This window comes from Arachis ipaensis, chromosome B6, assembly GCF_059453495.1.
Source record: "Arachis ipaensis isolate K30076 ecotype BB chromosome B6, ASM5945349v1, whole genome shotgun sequence".
Classification (NCBI taxonomy): Eukaryota; Viridiplantae; Streptophyta; class Magnoliopsida; order Fabales; family Fabaceae; genus Arachis; species Arachis ipaensis.
The window spans coordinates 16,093,353-16,106,846 of NC_142441.1; the positions used below are offsets into that span (position 1 = coordinate 16,093,353).

General features: G+C 37.4%; 3 protein-coding genes across 6 annotated transcripts; 1 reads left to right on the top strand and 2 right to left on the bottom strand.

Moving 5' to 3' along the window:
• The first annotated feature begins 452 nt into the window (after nt 1-452).
• On the top strand, nt 453-2,274 carry LOC107646462 (putative B3 domain-containing protein At5g66980). The gene is made up of 4 exons (XM_088490127.1): nt 453-542; nt 925-1,333; nt 1,449-1,594; nt 1,961-2,274. The coding sequence occupies exons 1-4, from the start codon at nt 453-455 to the stop codon at nt 2,210-2,212; spliced, it is 897 nt and encodes a 298-aa protein (XP_088346253.1). The 3' UTR covers nt 2,213-2,274.
• Nucleotides 2,275-2,564: 290 nt separating this feature from the next.
• Nucleotides 2,565-8,030, bottom strand: PNG1 (peptide-N-glycanase 1). Of its 4 annotated transcripts, none has more exons than XR_001621591.3 (17): nt 7,684-7,955; nt 7,550-7,603; nt 7,282-7,446; nt 7,105-7,203; nt 6,781-6,867; nt 6,428-6,510; nt 6,040-6,153; nt 5,685-5,739; nt 5,511-5,597; nt 5,138-5,193; nt 4,984-5,043; nt 4,740-4,827; nt 3,892-4,644; nt 3,740-3,800; nt 3,114-3,350; nt 2,851-2,985; nt 2,565-2,778 (listed from the first exon to the last, which is right to left on the bottom strand). XR_001621591.3 is itself a non-coding variant. In XM_016349952.3 (17 exons), the coding sequence occupies exons 1-17, from the start codon at nt 7,759-7,761 to the stop codon at nt 2,694-2,696; spliced, it is 2,163 nt and encodes a 720-aa protein (XP_016205438.1). In that variant the 5' UTR covers nt 7,762-8,030; the 3' UTR covers nt 2,565-2,693. The 4 variants fall into 4 exon arrangements, 3 of the variants coding, with proteins under 3 accessions (XP_016205438.1, XP_020959749.1, XP_088346252.1); XM_016349952.3 differs by having other exon boundaries at nt 3,114-3,216; nt 7,684-8,030; XM_021104090.2 differs by having other exon boundaries at nt 3,114-3,216; nt 7,550-7,615; nt 7,684-7,930.
• Nucleotides 8,031-11,404: 3,374 nt separating this feature from the next.
• On the bottom strand, nt 11,405-12,871 carry LOC148554719 (uncharacterized). Its single transcript, XM_088490452.1, has 4 exons — nt 12,259-12,871; nt 11,969-12,178; nt 11,608-11,879; nt 11,405-11,470 (listed from the first exon to the last, which is right to left on the bottom strand). Exons 1-4 carry the CDS (start codon nt 12,869-12,871, stop codon nt 11,405-11,407), a joined length of 1,161 nt encoding a protein of 386 aa, XP_088346578.1.
• Nucleotides 12,872-13,494: the final 623 nt, after the last annotated feature.

Consider the following 13,494-nt stretch of genomic DNA (forward strand, 5'->3'; position numbering starts at 1 on the left):
ATAAGATAAATTTTATGAGATAAATTATAATATTAAATAAATAATTAAAATAAATAAAATTTAAAATTATTAATTAATTAGAATTTATAAATAAATTTAATAATTTTAATAACTTATATACCAATAGAACATGTTAAATTCTCAAGAGTAAATAATCAAAAACAAAATCTCAATAGTAATCATAATTACCATTTTATTGAAAATATATTTTAGAGGTTATAATTAATGTGTTTGTAGTTTTACAAAAAGAATGCATTAATTACTTAACGATGTTACCAATATACATTTATGATTAAACTAAGTAACATATGCAGTTTTCTTTCTAAAGTTTGATGGAGTTTCAAAACTCCAAATAATATAAGAGTATTGTAACAGCCACCCTTTTCATTTCATCAGCTGCCATTCCATAACATTTGCTTTGCTGTTTCTTCTTCGTCATCTTCTTTTCTGACATGGAACATCCACAGCCCCCTTATCATACCAAAACCTTTCCTGCTGAATTCTTCAAAGTTTACTTGCCCCAAAGGAGTTCTACTCTCTTGGTATGTATCTATATTCTAATATCTCATTCTGATCTTTTTCAAGAATGTTTCTTTCCCATTTCCACCCAACAAATGGATTTCATTCTCATTATTCTCTTAAAAAAATTAAAAAAAAAATCCCCTAGTGATATTCAAAAACAAAAAAGTATATCTTTTAATGCAGTTGCATCGTTAAGGGCATGATCTTTGTTTATACTAGCACTTAAAGATCATGTCTTTCAACGTAATAAGAGCAACACTACGTATCACTTTATTCTTGGGAGCTACCATGTTTTTTCAGTGTATACCAGCGACTACCATGGATGCAAGTTGATCATATTATAATTTAAAGTGCATTCAGTGTATATATATCGCTGGAACTTATTCTTTTTCCTTTTTTTAGCGCATACCAAAGGCTTTCAGTGCCAAGTTCATCAATGCAAATATAGTAAGAAAGACTGCTCTTGTGGATCATGAAGGAAACTCTTGGGATGTTGAGTTAAAGAAGATGGAGGATGGATTATTGGTCCTCAAGAATGGATGGAAAGAGTTTGCTAGAGACAAGTGTTTGGAACAAGCTGATTTCTTGGTCTTTGAGTATGATGGCAACTCCAAGTTTCATGTGAAGATATTTTCCAAAAGTGGATGCAGAAAAGAAGCTGCAATTAGTGGGAAACTTAACCCCGTTATGATCTCGGATGATGAAGATTCTGATCTTCAGAATAGTAAAAGAAAGCATGAGCGTGGCCTTAAAAGGAAACTTTCACCAATCACGGCACTCAAATTAAACCAGAAATCTCACTCAAAAAAGGGTAACTACAAGAACTAATACTTGCCTTTTAAAGTTGTCAACTTGTCATTTGTTACACAGCTAAAAGTAAATGTATGTGCTAATTAAGTGTTTGCTTTTGTTGTTGCCATATGAAGGAACTACTGTACGGAAATCCAAAAGAGTTAAGAATGGGGCAAATGGTAGCAACTGTGAGAGCAAGGCATCTGGTCTTGTGAAGTTCGTTCCCCTGAAGGACCCTCATTTTGTGACACCTATGTCACACTGGAGAATGAAGAAAATGGTTAGTTTTTTTTTTGTTTATTCTTATTTTGGTTCTACAAAGTTATTAAATAGATGCAAAATAAATATAATTTTTGTTTCTTATTTAGTTGTTTCTGTAGTTAGCACGATATCTGGGATTGTGGGAGAAAACAATTCAACGTTGTAAACTTTGTTATGTATGGAGGACGTGCAGTGCTTATTATATATTAAACAAAACCAGCTAATACTTCTATTTTTGAAGATACAATTAGTATTATTTTTTCCTCTAAGTAAAGGCATGGTTCTCTCTTCCGTTTTCAAATGCATGCAATAATACTTTGGGATTAGATTGGATGATATACATAACAAAAATGGTGTTGGTTGTTGCCTTGTTGGTGGGATGCAGGAAATTCCTAGAAGAGTAACAAAGGAATTGAACATCAGCCTAAAATCAGGGATTATGCTGCGAGACGAGAATGACAAGCTATGGCCAGTGAAGATCGTCACCGGGGATCGCGGACGCTGCTATTTCGCAAAAGGGTGGTCTAGTTTCTGGAAGGCTAAAAGTGTTGAAGAGGGCAACCTTTGTGATTTCAAGTTTGTTGTTGGCAAAGAGAATAGAGCTGAGGAACTGCTTGTGAGAGTACACTCACATTAAATGATAAAAAACAACTACCAAAATATGGTGTCTTCTTTAGTTGAATTAAGTATTGGTCTCGTTTCATAGTTTCAGACAGTATCATCATAGTGTTGTTGCGTCTCTAGACAGTAGGTTATTTCATAGTTTCAGACAGCTCAACGTTTTATAATTTATTGATAGCGTCTATACATGAATGTTGGAAAGTGCAAAATTGAGAGACGGAATTCATGAGCACCAACCATAAACCAAAAACTTGATAGAACAATCTTAAAGTCTTATTATTCTCAAGACATATCTTGAATAGGTCCCCTTTTTTTTTGGTGAAACATTCATTTAAAAGTACTTATCGATTATCACATACTAGTATATAACTTACAAATTCAGGCAATGAACTTGACTTTACAATGAAGAGAGTGAAACTTGATTTCACATATTGACATTGTGAAAATAATACAGACAACTACGATGTATCAATTCAGTTGAGAATTTTCCCCACATTTTACATTGATTTTGCATAGAGGTCAATGCTACCAAGTTGTAGCCTGGAATTAGAATGAACATCTCTGACTGCCAAAAATCTAAACCTGCAAATCCATATTAAGTGAGCTGGGAAGATCAAGAACATAACACATTCGTAAGGTTCCGCGGCAAATTACCTGAACAAATTGGCTGGAAAACTTTCTGAGTTGATCAAGAATGTCCTCCGCTGGAAACGCTCTTCAAAGAACTGAGAGGTATGGTTATCCAAAACTCGCCAGCTTATTCCCTTGTCGTTGCTCCCTTCAAGAACCCTGAGTGCGTAACATAGGCCGCAAAGAAAAACATGAATATCAAAACATGGCTCATTAATTGAAGCATATACATGAGAAGAGAAATTCAGAACAGAGAGTAACAGCAGGAAATATTCCAAATCCCATACCAGTCCATTGGATCTCTTTCTGGTGCATCATTGGCTGACATAAACTCATATGCCGCAAGCTCAAACATCTTGTTACCAGATGTTTTATACATAATCCAACCACCTAAAAATTTACGTATTTTAATATCAAATAAAGAGAGCAATGGCTGCACCTTCTCCAACCTTGGGTTTCTTTATTAACTCTTTCCATTTCATAATTATATGTTATTTTTCATTACTCTTTATATGTCTTCAAGCCTGAGATTGCAAAGAAAGCAGAAATCCTAAGGTCAAGTAATTTAACATGAAATCATCAAGGGAGCGAAAGCTGCTAGGCATAGTCAATTCACAAAGAAACTGGTGAATATTAGTATGTCAAAAGTATAAATTTTCAGTGAGTGGTTTACAAACTATTCATAAAATTTCATAGTTGTTAAAGAATATACATGAGAAGATTGAAGGACAGGAGCAAATTAAATTGCAGAGAAAACTACCAAGTCAAGTAGTCCAATTAGGGATGTGGTTTGCTGTATAAGCAGAATTATATAATCTATTATGAAGTCACAACAAAAAGCAAATTACAACTATAATGAAATTTCATCAATATATAGAATTTATTGTTAATGATAAATTATTTATTAAGATACCTCTTGCACCGTTTGGCTCTTCCCATTTTGATATCCAAGTTCCATCAAATGCTGACGTTGCCTGAAATTTTATAAAACCAAAAAAATTATGGATACCATAAGGTATAAGTAATAGGAAAACATATAAAATGAACAAGTCATAACAGACTCACAATCCCAAAGGGCAACTCTTCTGCACTTGCAATGACTGAACCAGAGTGTATTCTGTTTAACTTAAGAAGGGGCAAGGTAATTGAATCTTTCCCATAGCTATCACACTTGTTAAGATTGTAAATCATGTCATCCAGTGCATTTAGCACAACGGGCAGTGCTAAAGAAGTTAAGACAGGGTTACCTGCCAAGCAGATTTCAACCCTCCCATCTGTATTCTGTTTCTTCAGTGAAAGAGCTTCAAGTAGGTCATCAAAAGATGGCAAACGTTTCTGCCACTTTGGGTCTTTTAGAACTGAATCAATGGAGGTCCTTCTTGTTTTAAAAGGGGAATTACAAATATCCAAGATAATTCCTTTAATAATCCCAAGTACTTTGACAGCTTCAGACTTTGTTAGTTCTTCCTCAACAAACTGACGAAGGACAGGGCGAAATCCATTATAAATTCTTGTCACATGCTCATCTATGCACAAACGCACTGGGCAAGCAGACGTACTCAATATACCATCCTTATCAGAACCCATTTCTAATCTGGATTTACGCCATTCTTCATCCCCACTTCTCCTTCCAGGTAATGAGAGTGACTCATCATCTTCAGTATGAACACTCCTCTCAATTTGTTGGTTTTCCTCCTTATCGCGGGCTTCAATCATTGAAAGTTGCTGAGGTGCAAAGCCTCTTCGGCACTCTTTTGTTATAACAGTGAGTATTGATGACAAAGAAGACTCTGTAAGCATGATACGTCGAGATAGGACCTTTAAAAAAGACACAAAAAATCCTTATCAATTCCCAACAAATCAGTATATGCATGTAAAACAAGAATTGCAAGAAAACAAATTGTAACACCCACCTCATGCCACTTCCTGGTGTAACGTTTGGTGACATCATAAGTTCCATCTTTCGCTACAGCAATAACATAATTTAATTTCTTATTCCACCTATGCCACATATTACAAAAATGTCAAAAAAACAAGGAAGCATGACAGTAACTTCTAATGACAAGGACAATTACTTTCCCAGTCAATTATAAATGGATGAAGGCAATAAATACTGAAATGTGAAACATACTGTAAAAGTGAATTATATATATATACCCTTTTTCATATAACAATGGCTTGTCATAGATTCCTTCACATGGGTCAAGATGCATCCATCTGTAAGGTCATAAGCTCATAAACAAATATTGTCCAACTGGTAATAATTTTACAGCATATTGTTAAAATGCAGCAGCTTTTTGGTCAATTTTACCTTCCCAAAAAGTGAGAGAAGCACTCTGTCCAAACATGATCCGTAAGGTCCACAATCTGGAGATAAACTAAAATCAGTGACAGAAATCTTCAAAAAGTTCCATGTCAGACAGATATTAGAAAATTTACTAAATAACAAGACAACATCGTAATTGCGATGCTTCATACATAAGCACTTCATTTGTATTTTGTAATATCAGAATTCAGAACTATATTGTGCAAATCAAGTGCTTCAAAGATTTAATCTACAGTTCTACACCATACTTCCTAGCAGTAGAGACCTAGAGAACACCAATGCATTATCTACTCAATTGCAGCATAATAAACTAAGAAGATCATCATAAAAAGAAAAAGAATTTGAAATGTTTACAAACCAAGCGTGACTCATAACCAAAAGATCGACAATAGTGCGTAAAGCAATTTGCCCATTCCCCACAGCGACCTTTTCTTGTTTCCACAAGCTGCAGATCAAGAGAGAAAAAGAGAATTTATAAATCTGCTAGGTTTGGCAGTTGGCTAACTATAACAATTTGACACAAGTTAAATACCTTAATTGGATCATTGTACCGAGGAAATCGGGTCAGTTGGGAGCAATGAGTGCAGCTGTGTTGTGGAAAGATAAAATGAGCAGGTGAACAATAGAAGCAAAAAATTAGTTGGCAGGAACAGAAACCTACTAAAGTGCTTTATAAGCAAAACCCATTATGTAAACAATAATCAAATTAGCCTGTCATTAACATATTTCTTGAATGCAAATAGAAATGTAATGGAGAAATATTTCAGTACTCAAGAAAATTAAGATTTATATCAACTATGATAATTAGCAAAACCACAGTCTTGATGTCAATACAAGGAAAACAGGTTATCAGAGATTGAAGAAAGGCCCATATTCCATGGCCATACCGGTAAAGTTCAACCCGGGAAGCTCCAAAACGAGTTTCGGAAGGATCTGGAGCAGTCATACCCTGGCCCGCAGTTGTGTTGCCACAATCCTGACAAGCTGGTGCATTCACCCAGCTATTAGAAGAGACAAAAAAGAAAGGAGAAAAATAATCAGACACGTTTAGCATAAGAGAACAGACACAAATGTTATTCAATTTCATGGGAAACAAAGCAAGATCCAAGCAACTCAGCCAGCAATGCTGCATAAATCCTATTTGTGTCGGCAATTTTATGAAAAGTTCAGACCAGTGAAAATATTCTATTTTATCTTTATTGAGTTATCGGTCATAGATGCATTTGATTCATTTTGGTGCAGTAAAGCAGAACAGATATATCAGATGATTTACACCTGAAGGATTTCTTGAACCAGAAAAGCAGCTGCAGCAGGAAAGCATGATCTCGTTCTATTTTTGAAGGATTAAAATTACCCTCCTGGAAAATGTTTAATCTGTCAGGCTTATTAATTACAGAGCAAACTTAGCAGAATACAACAAGGGATGCTATGACATAGAAACATCATCACAAGCTCAAAATCAACATGTAACCAACACCAAGAAAGGAAGAGATGTATCCACACAAAGATGCTGATAAAATGGAAGACAGACAATTCCAGGGCCTACGCAACAATATATTATATATTTGACTCATGATTACTAAAAGAACTAATATGTTATCTTGAAAGAGAAAAATACAGCATCTTACCTTGGCCAAAGAGACCAAGGCTTTCTCCTCAAGCTCTTCCATCGGAACAGTCTTCCGAGCAGCCTCCTGGCGCACTGCATCCTCATACTGCAACACACCAGAACTCCAGAACAATCAGCACAGAGAATCAACTATGCAATAATATTCATATGGACCATACTGATACATGTTTCTCTTTAGAATCGATTGAAACCAATAAGAGTTGGTTAACTTTACCCAAAACCAAACTTTGTTTTCAAATACAATGCAATGTAGCTTCAATTCATGAACCTAAAACTCTTGTAATCTTATACAATACAATAAAGTCAATAAGTTGAAAAATACCATAAGAACTTGTTTAACGTAAGGGCGTATTCGGTGCTCAAATTCTTGAGGATCTCCATGAGCCATGAACTGCTGCAACATAAGAGCTTCCTCCTCCTCCTTCTCAACACACAAATATGAAATTAGATTATAGGAAATGCAGAAAATGATCAAAAAGCGTTGAGAATGCAGCAGAACCTGCAAGAGCTTAGCGAGTTTCTCATCGGATAAAGACTGCAATGATTGATCAGTGTTTGGTTGGGGCTGAGGTTCGTCTTCGATGGAGATTAGTCGGAGTTTGTCGGAAATGGCAAGGAGATCGGAGTCAGTGGCGACTAGGGTATCATCTTCATCAACGTAAATCTATGCATTTCAGGAGAATTAATTCAAACACATAATTTCATTTATATCATATATGAATATGAATTAATAGAATTAAATTGAAATTATAGGTGGAAAATTGAACCTTCTGTTGGTCGGGAGGAACAAAAGTGAGAGAGAAGAGTTGGAATTGAAAAACCTGCAATCATGACTTTCGTGATCGTCAGCGAGAAAGAAAGAATGAGGGAATTTAGGGATTGTTTTGGGAGAAAGAATTACTTCGAAGCCATCATCCGTATCGTATTCAAGATCATAGTTGGAATCATTGTGGAGCACCTGGAATTTGCGGGCGACCATTGATGCTCCTCTTCTTCTTCTTCACTGCGAAACTGATACTGCTACTATTTTTTTCGTATAAAATAATTATATTTTTGGCATAGACTCAATGTTGATCTTTCCTGAGGGTTTTTTTTTTTTTTCCTTGTTGGTGACTGCCTGAGTTTAAGATTCTTTGTCGTTGACCTTCACCTCTAAAAGTCTCCCCTCCTCTCTATTTTTCTCTCTGTTTTTCTCCGGTCCTATGTTGTCCGGACACGGGATACAACACGACATGGGATACGCCTCGCGAATTTTAAAATCTTACATGACACGGAAACACGTATATATATATAAAATATAAAGTATTTTTTAGATAAATTGTAATGATATTTTGATATTTTATTGATATTAAAATATAAATTAAAAATTTTAATTATTTTTAATATCTTATTTTAATTATATCAAGTATTTAAAATATTTTTTGTTTTAATAAAGAATAATATATACTATATCTAAATTTATTTTAAGAATATATGTTAAGAATAAGACTGGATACGCGGACACGTGATTGTATTTAGGTATGTCCAGGAGTGTCCGGAGAAGAATTTTTTATTTTTTATTAAGACACAGTTGAACACAGCAGACACGCGTGTCGGACGAGTGTCGATGAGTGTCGTGTCCAAAATGTGTCCGACACGCGGACACGATAACTCAGCAAAGTGTCCGTGCTTCATAGCTCCCCTCAAATTCTGAAATTTTTTTAAATAAATAAAACAAATATTATATTTATGAATATAAATACAATTTTTTTTTTACATATTTTATCCTAAAAAAAGATAAGTTTGTTATGTACTATTTAATTCCTAAAGAGGATAACATAAGCAAGAATGCACTAATACAAATGGAATAAGACATGAATCCTGTAATATACGTATCTCGTCTGTATTAAAAATGAAATACATTCATAACAATGTGAAAATGGTTTGTTTATCCATAAGTTGAGCTTGTGTCTTATGACCCTTTCGAATCCATAACTATTATAATTTCTCATAAATAGTTTGGACACAAAAATTATTTTTGTTATGAAAAAGAAGTTGGTGTTTTGGGAGAATATTGGAGGATGAGGTGATTTACCGAGCGGTGGAGCTGCCGATCAACACGTACTGTTACTGAGCAACATGTCCGCACCACGCAGGGGCGTGGTGACGCGGCGAGCATGCAGGTTCTGGCACCACGCAGGAGCGTGGTGGAGCTGGCGTCGCGGAGTCCTGATGCACCACAGGGGGCGTGCTGCAGCTGCTGGCATGCAGGGGACAGGTCTCACCCCGATAAACAGCAAGCGTGGCCTCCTCGTTGCTCTATATAAAGAGCCTCCTCCTCCAACTGCAATTAGAAAGAAAGTATGTTAGTGAGAGGGCAGAAAGCATTAGGAAAAGGGGGGTTGCAAACTCATATTAGAAGGGAAGAGTGTTGCTGCTCCACAAGAAAAAGGGTGAAAAAATAGGCAGTAAAAAAAATATTATTTTGTATTTATTTTAAAGAATAGTTCATAATTATAATGTTCCGGAGGAACATATTATAAATTATTTGGATCATCCAATTTATGTAAGTTGGTAAATTATATTTTTATTGTGTATTTTAATTTCTGTTATTTTTTGTTATTTAATATGTTAAAATATATTTTTTTGTTAATTTTGAATTAATTTTCTGTTATAAAAATACTAAAATAATATATATATATATATATATTATACTATACTATACGACATACTAAATTTTTAAAAAAAATATATATATTTCTCTACAATAAAAATATAAAAATAATACTATAGTAAAATAAAAAATATACATTCTGTAAATAAATATGTATGTTGAACATATTCAAAAGTTTAATATATAAATGTTAAAGTAATAAATAAATATTAGAAAAATATATATACGTTGTTATTAATAATATTAGAGAAATATATGTTGATGCACGAAAAAAAATTATTTTAACTATGGTAATGCAATGCACGTTACTGATTCTAACAAATAAAATATTAAAATAAATAAATATGTAAATAATATTATTAATTGAAGTGATCACATACATTTTTATAAATAGATATGCTAATATTTGTTTATTAATAAATGAATATTTATAAGTAATATAACAAATATAATTTTGTTGATGCAACCTAACAGAAATTTGTTGGTGCGTAAACTGGATCCGCCACAGAGTTGAAACCTGAGGGTCGAAAACTACTTACGCGCCATGGGATTCTACCACGTATCTAGGATTGGGATGATAAGAGGATTTCACCCGTTGTTAGCTGCTCTAGTTGAAAGGTGGAGGCCGGAGACTCACACTTTTGTGTTGGCGGTGGGTGAGGTTACAGTGACATTGGAAGATGTCGCACATATATTTGGCTTACCAATTGATGGAGAGCCTGTGAGTGGATGGACTGATAGTAGTAGTGATTTCGTTCAGAGTCAGAGCATGGCAATATTCGGATGTGAACCGGTGCTCAGTCGTAATTCGAAATCCTATATAAAGCTTGGTTGGGTTCGATGTATCAGAGATGAGGAGCCGTTGGACACTAAAGAGTCCATAAGGAGATACGTGAGATGTCAGATTTTCTGTATGTTAGGGTCGACCCTATTCACAGATAAGTCGACCGCATACGCCCATGCGAAGTATCTACCGTTGCTTCGCGATTTCGAGCGGATCCATACTTATAGTTGGGGTTCAGCATGTCTCGCACATCTTTACAGAGCACTATGCCATGCATCACGATATTATACGAAGGAGATGGATGGCCCTCTTAATCTGTTGTTTGTTTGGGTATGGGAGCGAATGCCGTGGCCATGTCTCGGCATCACCTAACGGTGAGAACTCGAATCTATATACCTTACGGACCTCTGTCATCTTGTACACGTCATGCACATACACCTACCAATCGATTCGCTGGTTAGCACAGCAAGCAATAACATGGCGACATGGTATTCATTCCACCTGAAAGTGTCCACAGTCACACGTACGTCGTGCAAGATCAACGACTAACACCTTTCCGCTAGTCATTTCGCGCACCTCAAATACTTCATTCCATCTGTCAAAATGGTGCACAACTATATTTCCAGCCTGTTGCATACTTGCCTATATCCGCTGTTGTACGAATATGGAATAAATATATCCAGCACGTTTGCGTTCGTGAGTCTCATCACTCTTCCGCGTAAAAAGTTCATTTAACCGATAATATGTTGCTCGGACTAGTGCCAACATAGGTAGATTACGGGCATCCTTCAACACTGAGTTAATGCACTCGACAAGGTTTGTCGTCATATGGCCCCATCGATGTCCCTCGTCGAATGCCAATACCCAATGTCTAAGCCCAATGGCATCGCACCACCTGGCATATGCCTCGCCTCGCTCTTCCAACCTCTTATAGTTGATGTTATACTCCTCCACCGTTCTTAAATACCCAATGTTGACCACAAGATTTTGCAAGTGAGGGACTTTGAATGCTCGTAGGAAATTGCTGCCGATGTGCCTTATACAAAACATCCACCATACTCTTGGAGGTTGTCAGTCACCTCCGGAACGATTTACTGCTGCCCGAATTGACTCATGCCGGTCCGAGATCATACCCACACCATCTTTTCTGACAACATGCATTTGCAGATTCCTGAGAAAGAAGTGTCATGCATCAGCTGTCTCCCCTTCCACCAAGGCAAAAGCGATAGGCACAATGTTCTGGTTTCCATCCTGTGCAACAGCGACCAGAAGTGTACCTTTGTACTTTCATATAGGTGTGTTCCGTCAACCTGAACTAGGGGCTTGCAATGCCTAAATGCCCTAACGCATGGATTGAAACTCCAAAATATGCGATGAAGTATTTTTACCCCTTGCGCCTCTTCATTCCCATTGTAGAGTGGGCGTGTTTCTATCTGGACAACTGACCCAGGCATCTTCTGAACCATAACCGAGAGCCACCACGGCAAGGCTTTGAAACTCTCCTCCCAATCACCGAAAACTTTCGTTATGGACTTCTGCTTTGCCAACCAAGCCTTTCGGTAACTGATGGTATAGTTGAACCTTGACTGAACTTCGGCTATTATAGATTTCACCTTGATGGACGGGTCAGTCTCGACCAATGGCCTTATAGCCTCAGCAACTGTATCCGAGTCCAACTTGGAATGATCCTGTGAAATCACCCCACTGTGCACGTGTGCCTACCGTTGTATCTGCGTATCTCCCAACAACCTTTTTTCCGTATCAAGCTGGCTCGGATAAACCAGTCGCACCCACGCCCATACATCTTGCATTTTGCATAGAACGTCTGTGGCTCAGACTCATACATGTCGTAGTCAACTCCTCTAGCGATAGTGTAACTTCTAATTGCTGCCACGACCGACTTTCTAGAACTGTATTCCATTCCAATCCGGAACTCTCCGTCCTCGGGATCAGCAACGCCTACAGAAAGTGCCCATCATCGTTTATTAATCAATCCAAAGTATAGATTAAAGATAACATATTATTCGGTCATCACGTACCTATGCTTGAATATTCCGGAAACTCCGGTGCATGCATGGTGTCGAGATCCAACTCACGCATAAAAGGTGGCACGTTCATCGGTTGACTGATCGAGGGGTGAACCACTACATTATCCGCTGCTGTCTCAACTCTCACATCACCATCCTCGTCTTCGTCACCGGCTTCATAAGTGGCTTCGAAGTCCTCTTTGCTGTCACTATTCATTCCCTCGTACACTGCAGCTCTATCATCCTCCACCTCTAAATCATTTTGAATCCCTTCCGCCTCTACGGTTTCAAACTCAACATACAGCTCAATCTGTGGCTGTCGCATCTGAGTCTGCCGGTGAATTTGAAACATATTATGCATAGTCACTTCGTCAGTGATTGGCATGGTATCAAACTGTATTAGACCACCAAAAACTACAACCGAATTCCGGTACAGAATTTTGCTCACTCTCATTAACGTACTGTTCTCCATGCTTTGACAGAGACCATTCTGAAGTTCCATAAACGTCATGGTGCATGGAACTACAAACAAAAATGGATTCTGGCACACAAACCTCACTCCCTCATGAGTATTACGTATTATCTCACCGTCGCAATACATTACCAAATTTGCGGTACCCTCCATTATACCAGAAACACACTCAAAGAACACTCACACACTTCCTCAGAATGAAAATAAACCCGAGCATTGCCTTATATAGAGAGTAGCATTCACCACGCCCCCACGTTTTGATTGCCTCAGGCCAATCACGTCCTGCCACGTGTCAGGACGCCCCTACGTGCCACGTCATCACGCCTACACGTGATGCCCCGGTGTACCAATCAAGTTCCGCCACGTCATCATCACCCCCCACGTGCTACATCAGCACGCCCCTACGTGGTGCTTACCTGGCCCATTCAGGCTCTGCCACGTCATCATCACGCCACCACGTGATGCCTACGTGGACAGTTCAAGCTCTGCCACGTCATCATTACACCCCCACGTGCTAGGTCAGCACGCCCCCACGTGATGCCACCGTGTCCCACTCAACCTACGCCACGTCATCTCGCCTCCCACTTGTGGCAGTCAACACGCCCCTGCGTATTGACCATGCATCCACCATTGGGTAAAACACAATATTCCCCCATTTCTGGCCAAAACACTACTTTCCTTCCCATATTGAAATTCTTGAGCCGTTTGGACAATAATTATAATTGATAATTTTTAAATTTTATTCATTACAATGTTGATACACTCAGATAAATTGG

What these genes read in the sequence shown, in the direction of transcription:
- LOC107646462 (XM_088490127.1), top strand. Translation starts at nt 453, where the DNA reads ATGGAACATCCACAGCCCCCTTATCATACCAAAACCTTTCCTGCTGAA. An exon ending in GAAATCTCACTCAAAAAAGG is followed by an intron (nt 1,334 to 1,448) that starts GTAACTACAAGA and finishes TGCCATATGAAG; the next exon opens with GAACTACTGTACGGAAATCC. An exon ending in ACTGGAGAATGAAGAAAATG is followed by an intron (nt 1,595 to 1,960) that starts GTTAGTTTTTTT and finishes GGTGGGATGCAG; the next exon opens with GAAATTCCTAGAAGAGTAAC.
- PNG1 (XM_088490126.1), bottom strand. Translation starts at nt 7,761, where the DNA reads ATGGTCGCCCGCAAATTCCAGGTGCTCCACAATGATTCCAACTATGAT. An exon ending in TTGGTTATGAGTCACGCTTG is followed by an intron (nt 5,194 to 5,510) that starts GTTTGTAAACAT and finishes GTTTATCTCCAG; the next exon opens with ATTGTGGACCTTACGGATCA. An exon ending in GAAAGAGATCCAATGGACTG is followed by an intron (nt 2,986 to 3,113) that starts GTATGGGATTTG and finishes TTACGCACTCAG; the next exon opens with GGTTCTTGAAGGGAGCAACG.
- LOC148554719 (XM_088490452.1), bottom strand. Translation starts at nt 12,871, where the DNA reads ATGGAGGGTACCGCAAATTTGGTAATGTATTGCGACGGTGAGATAATA. An exon ending in TCCGGAATATTCAAGCATAG is followed by an intron (nt 12,179 to 12,258) that starts GTACGTGATGAC and finishes CACTTTCTGTAG; the next exon opens with GCGTTGCTGATCCCGAGGAC. An exon ending in GGAATGAAGAGGCGCAAGGG is followed by an intron (nt 11,471 to 11,607) that starts GTAAAAATACTT and finishes GCTGTTGCACAG; the next exon opens with GATGGAAACCAGAACATTGT.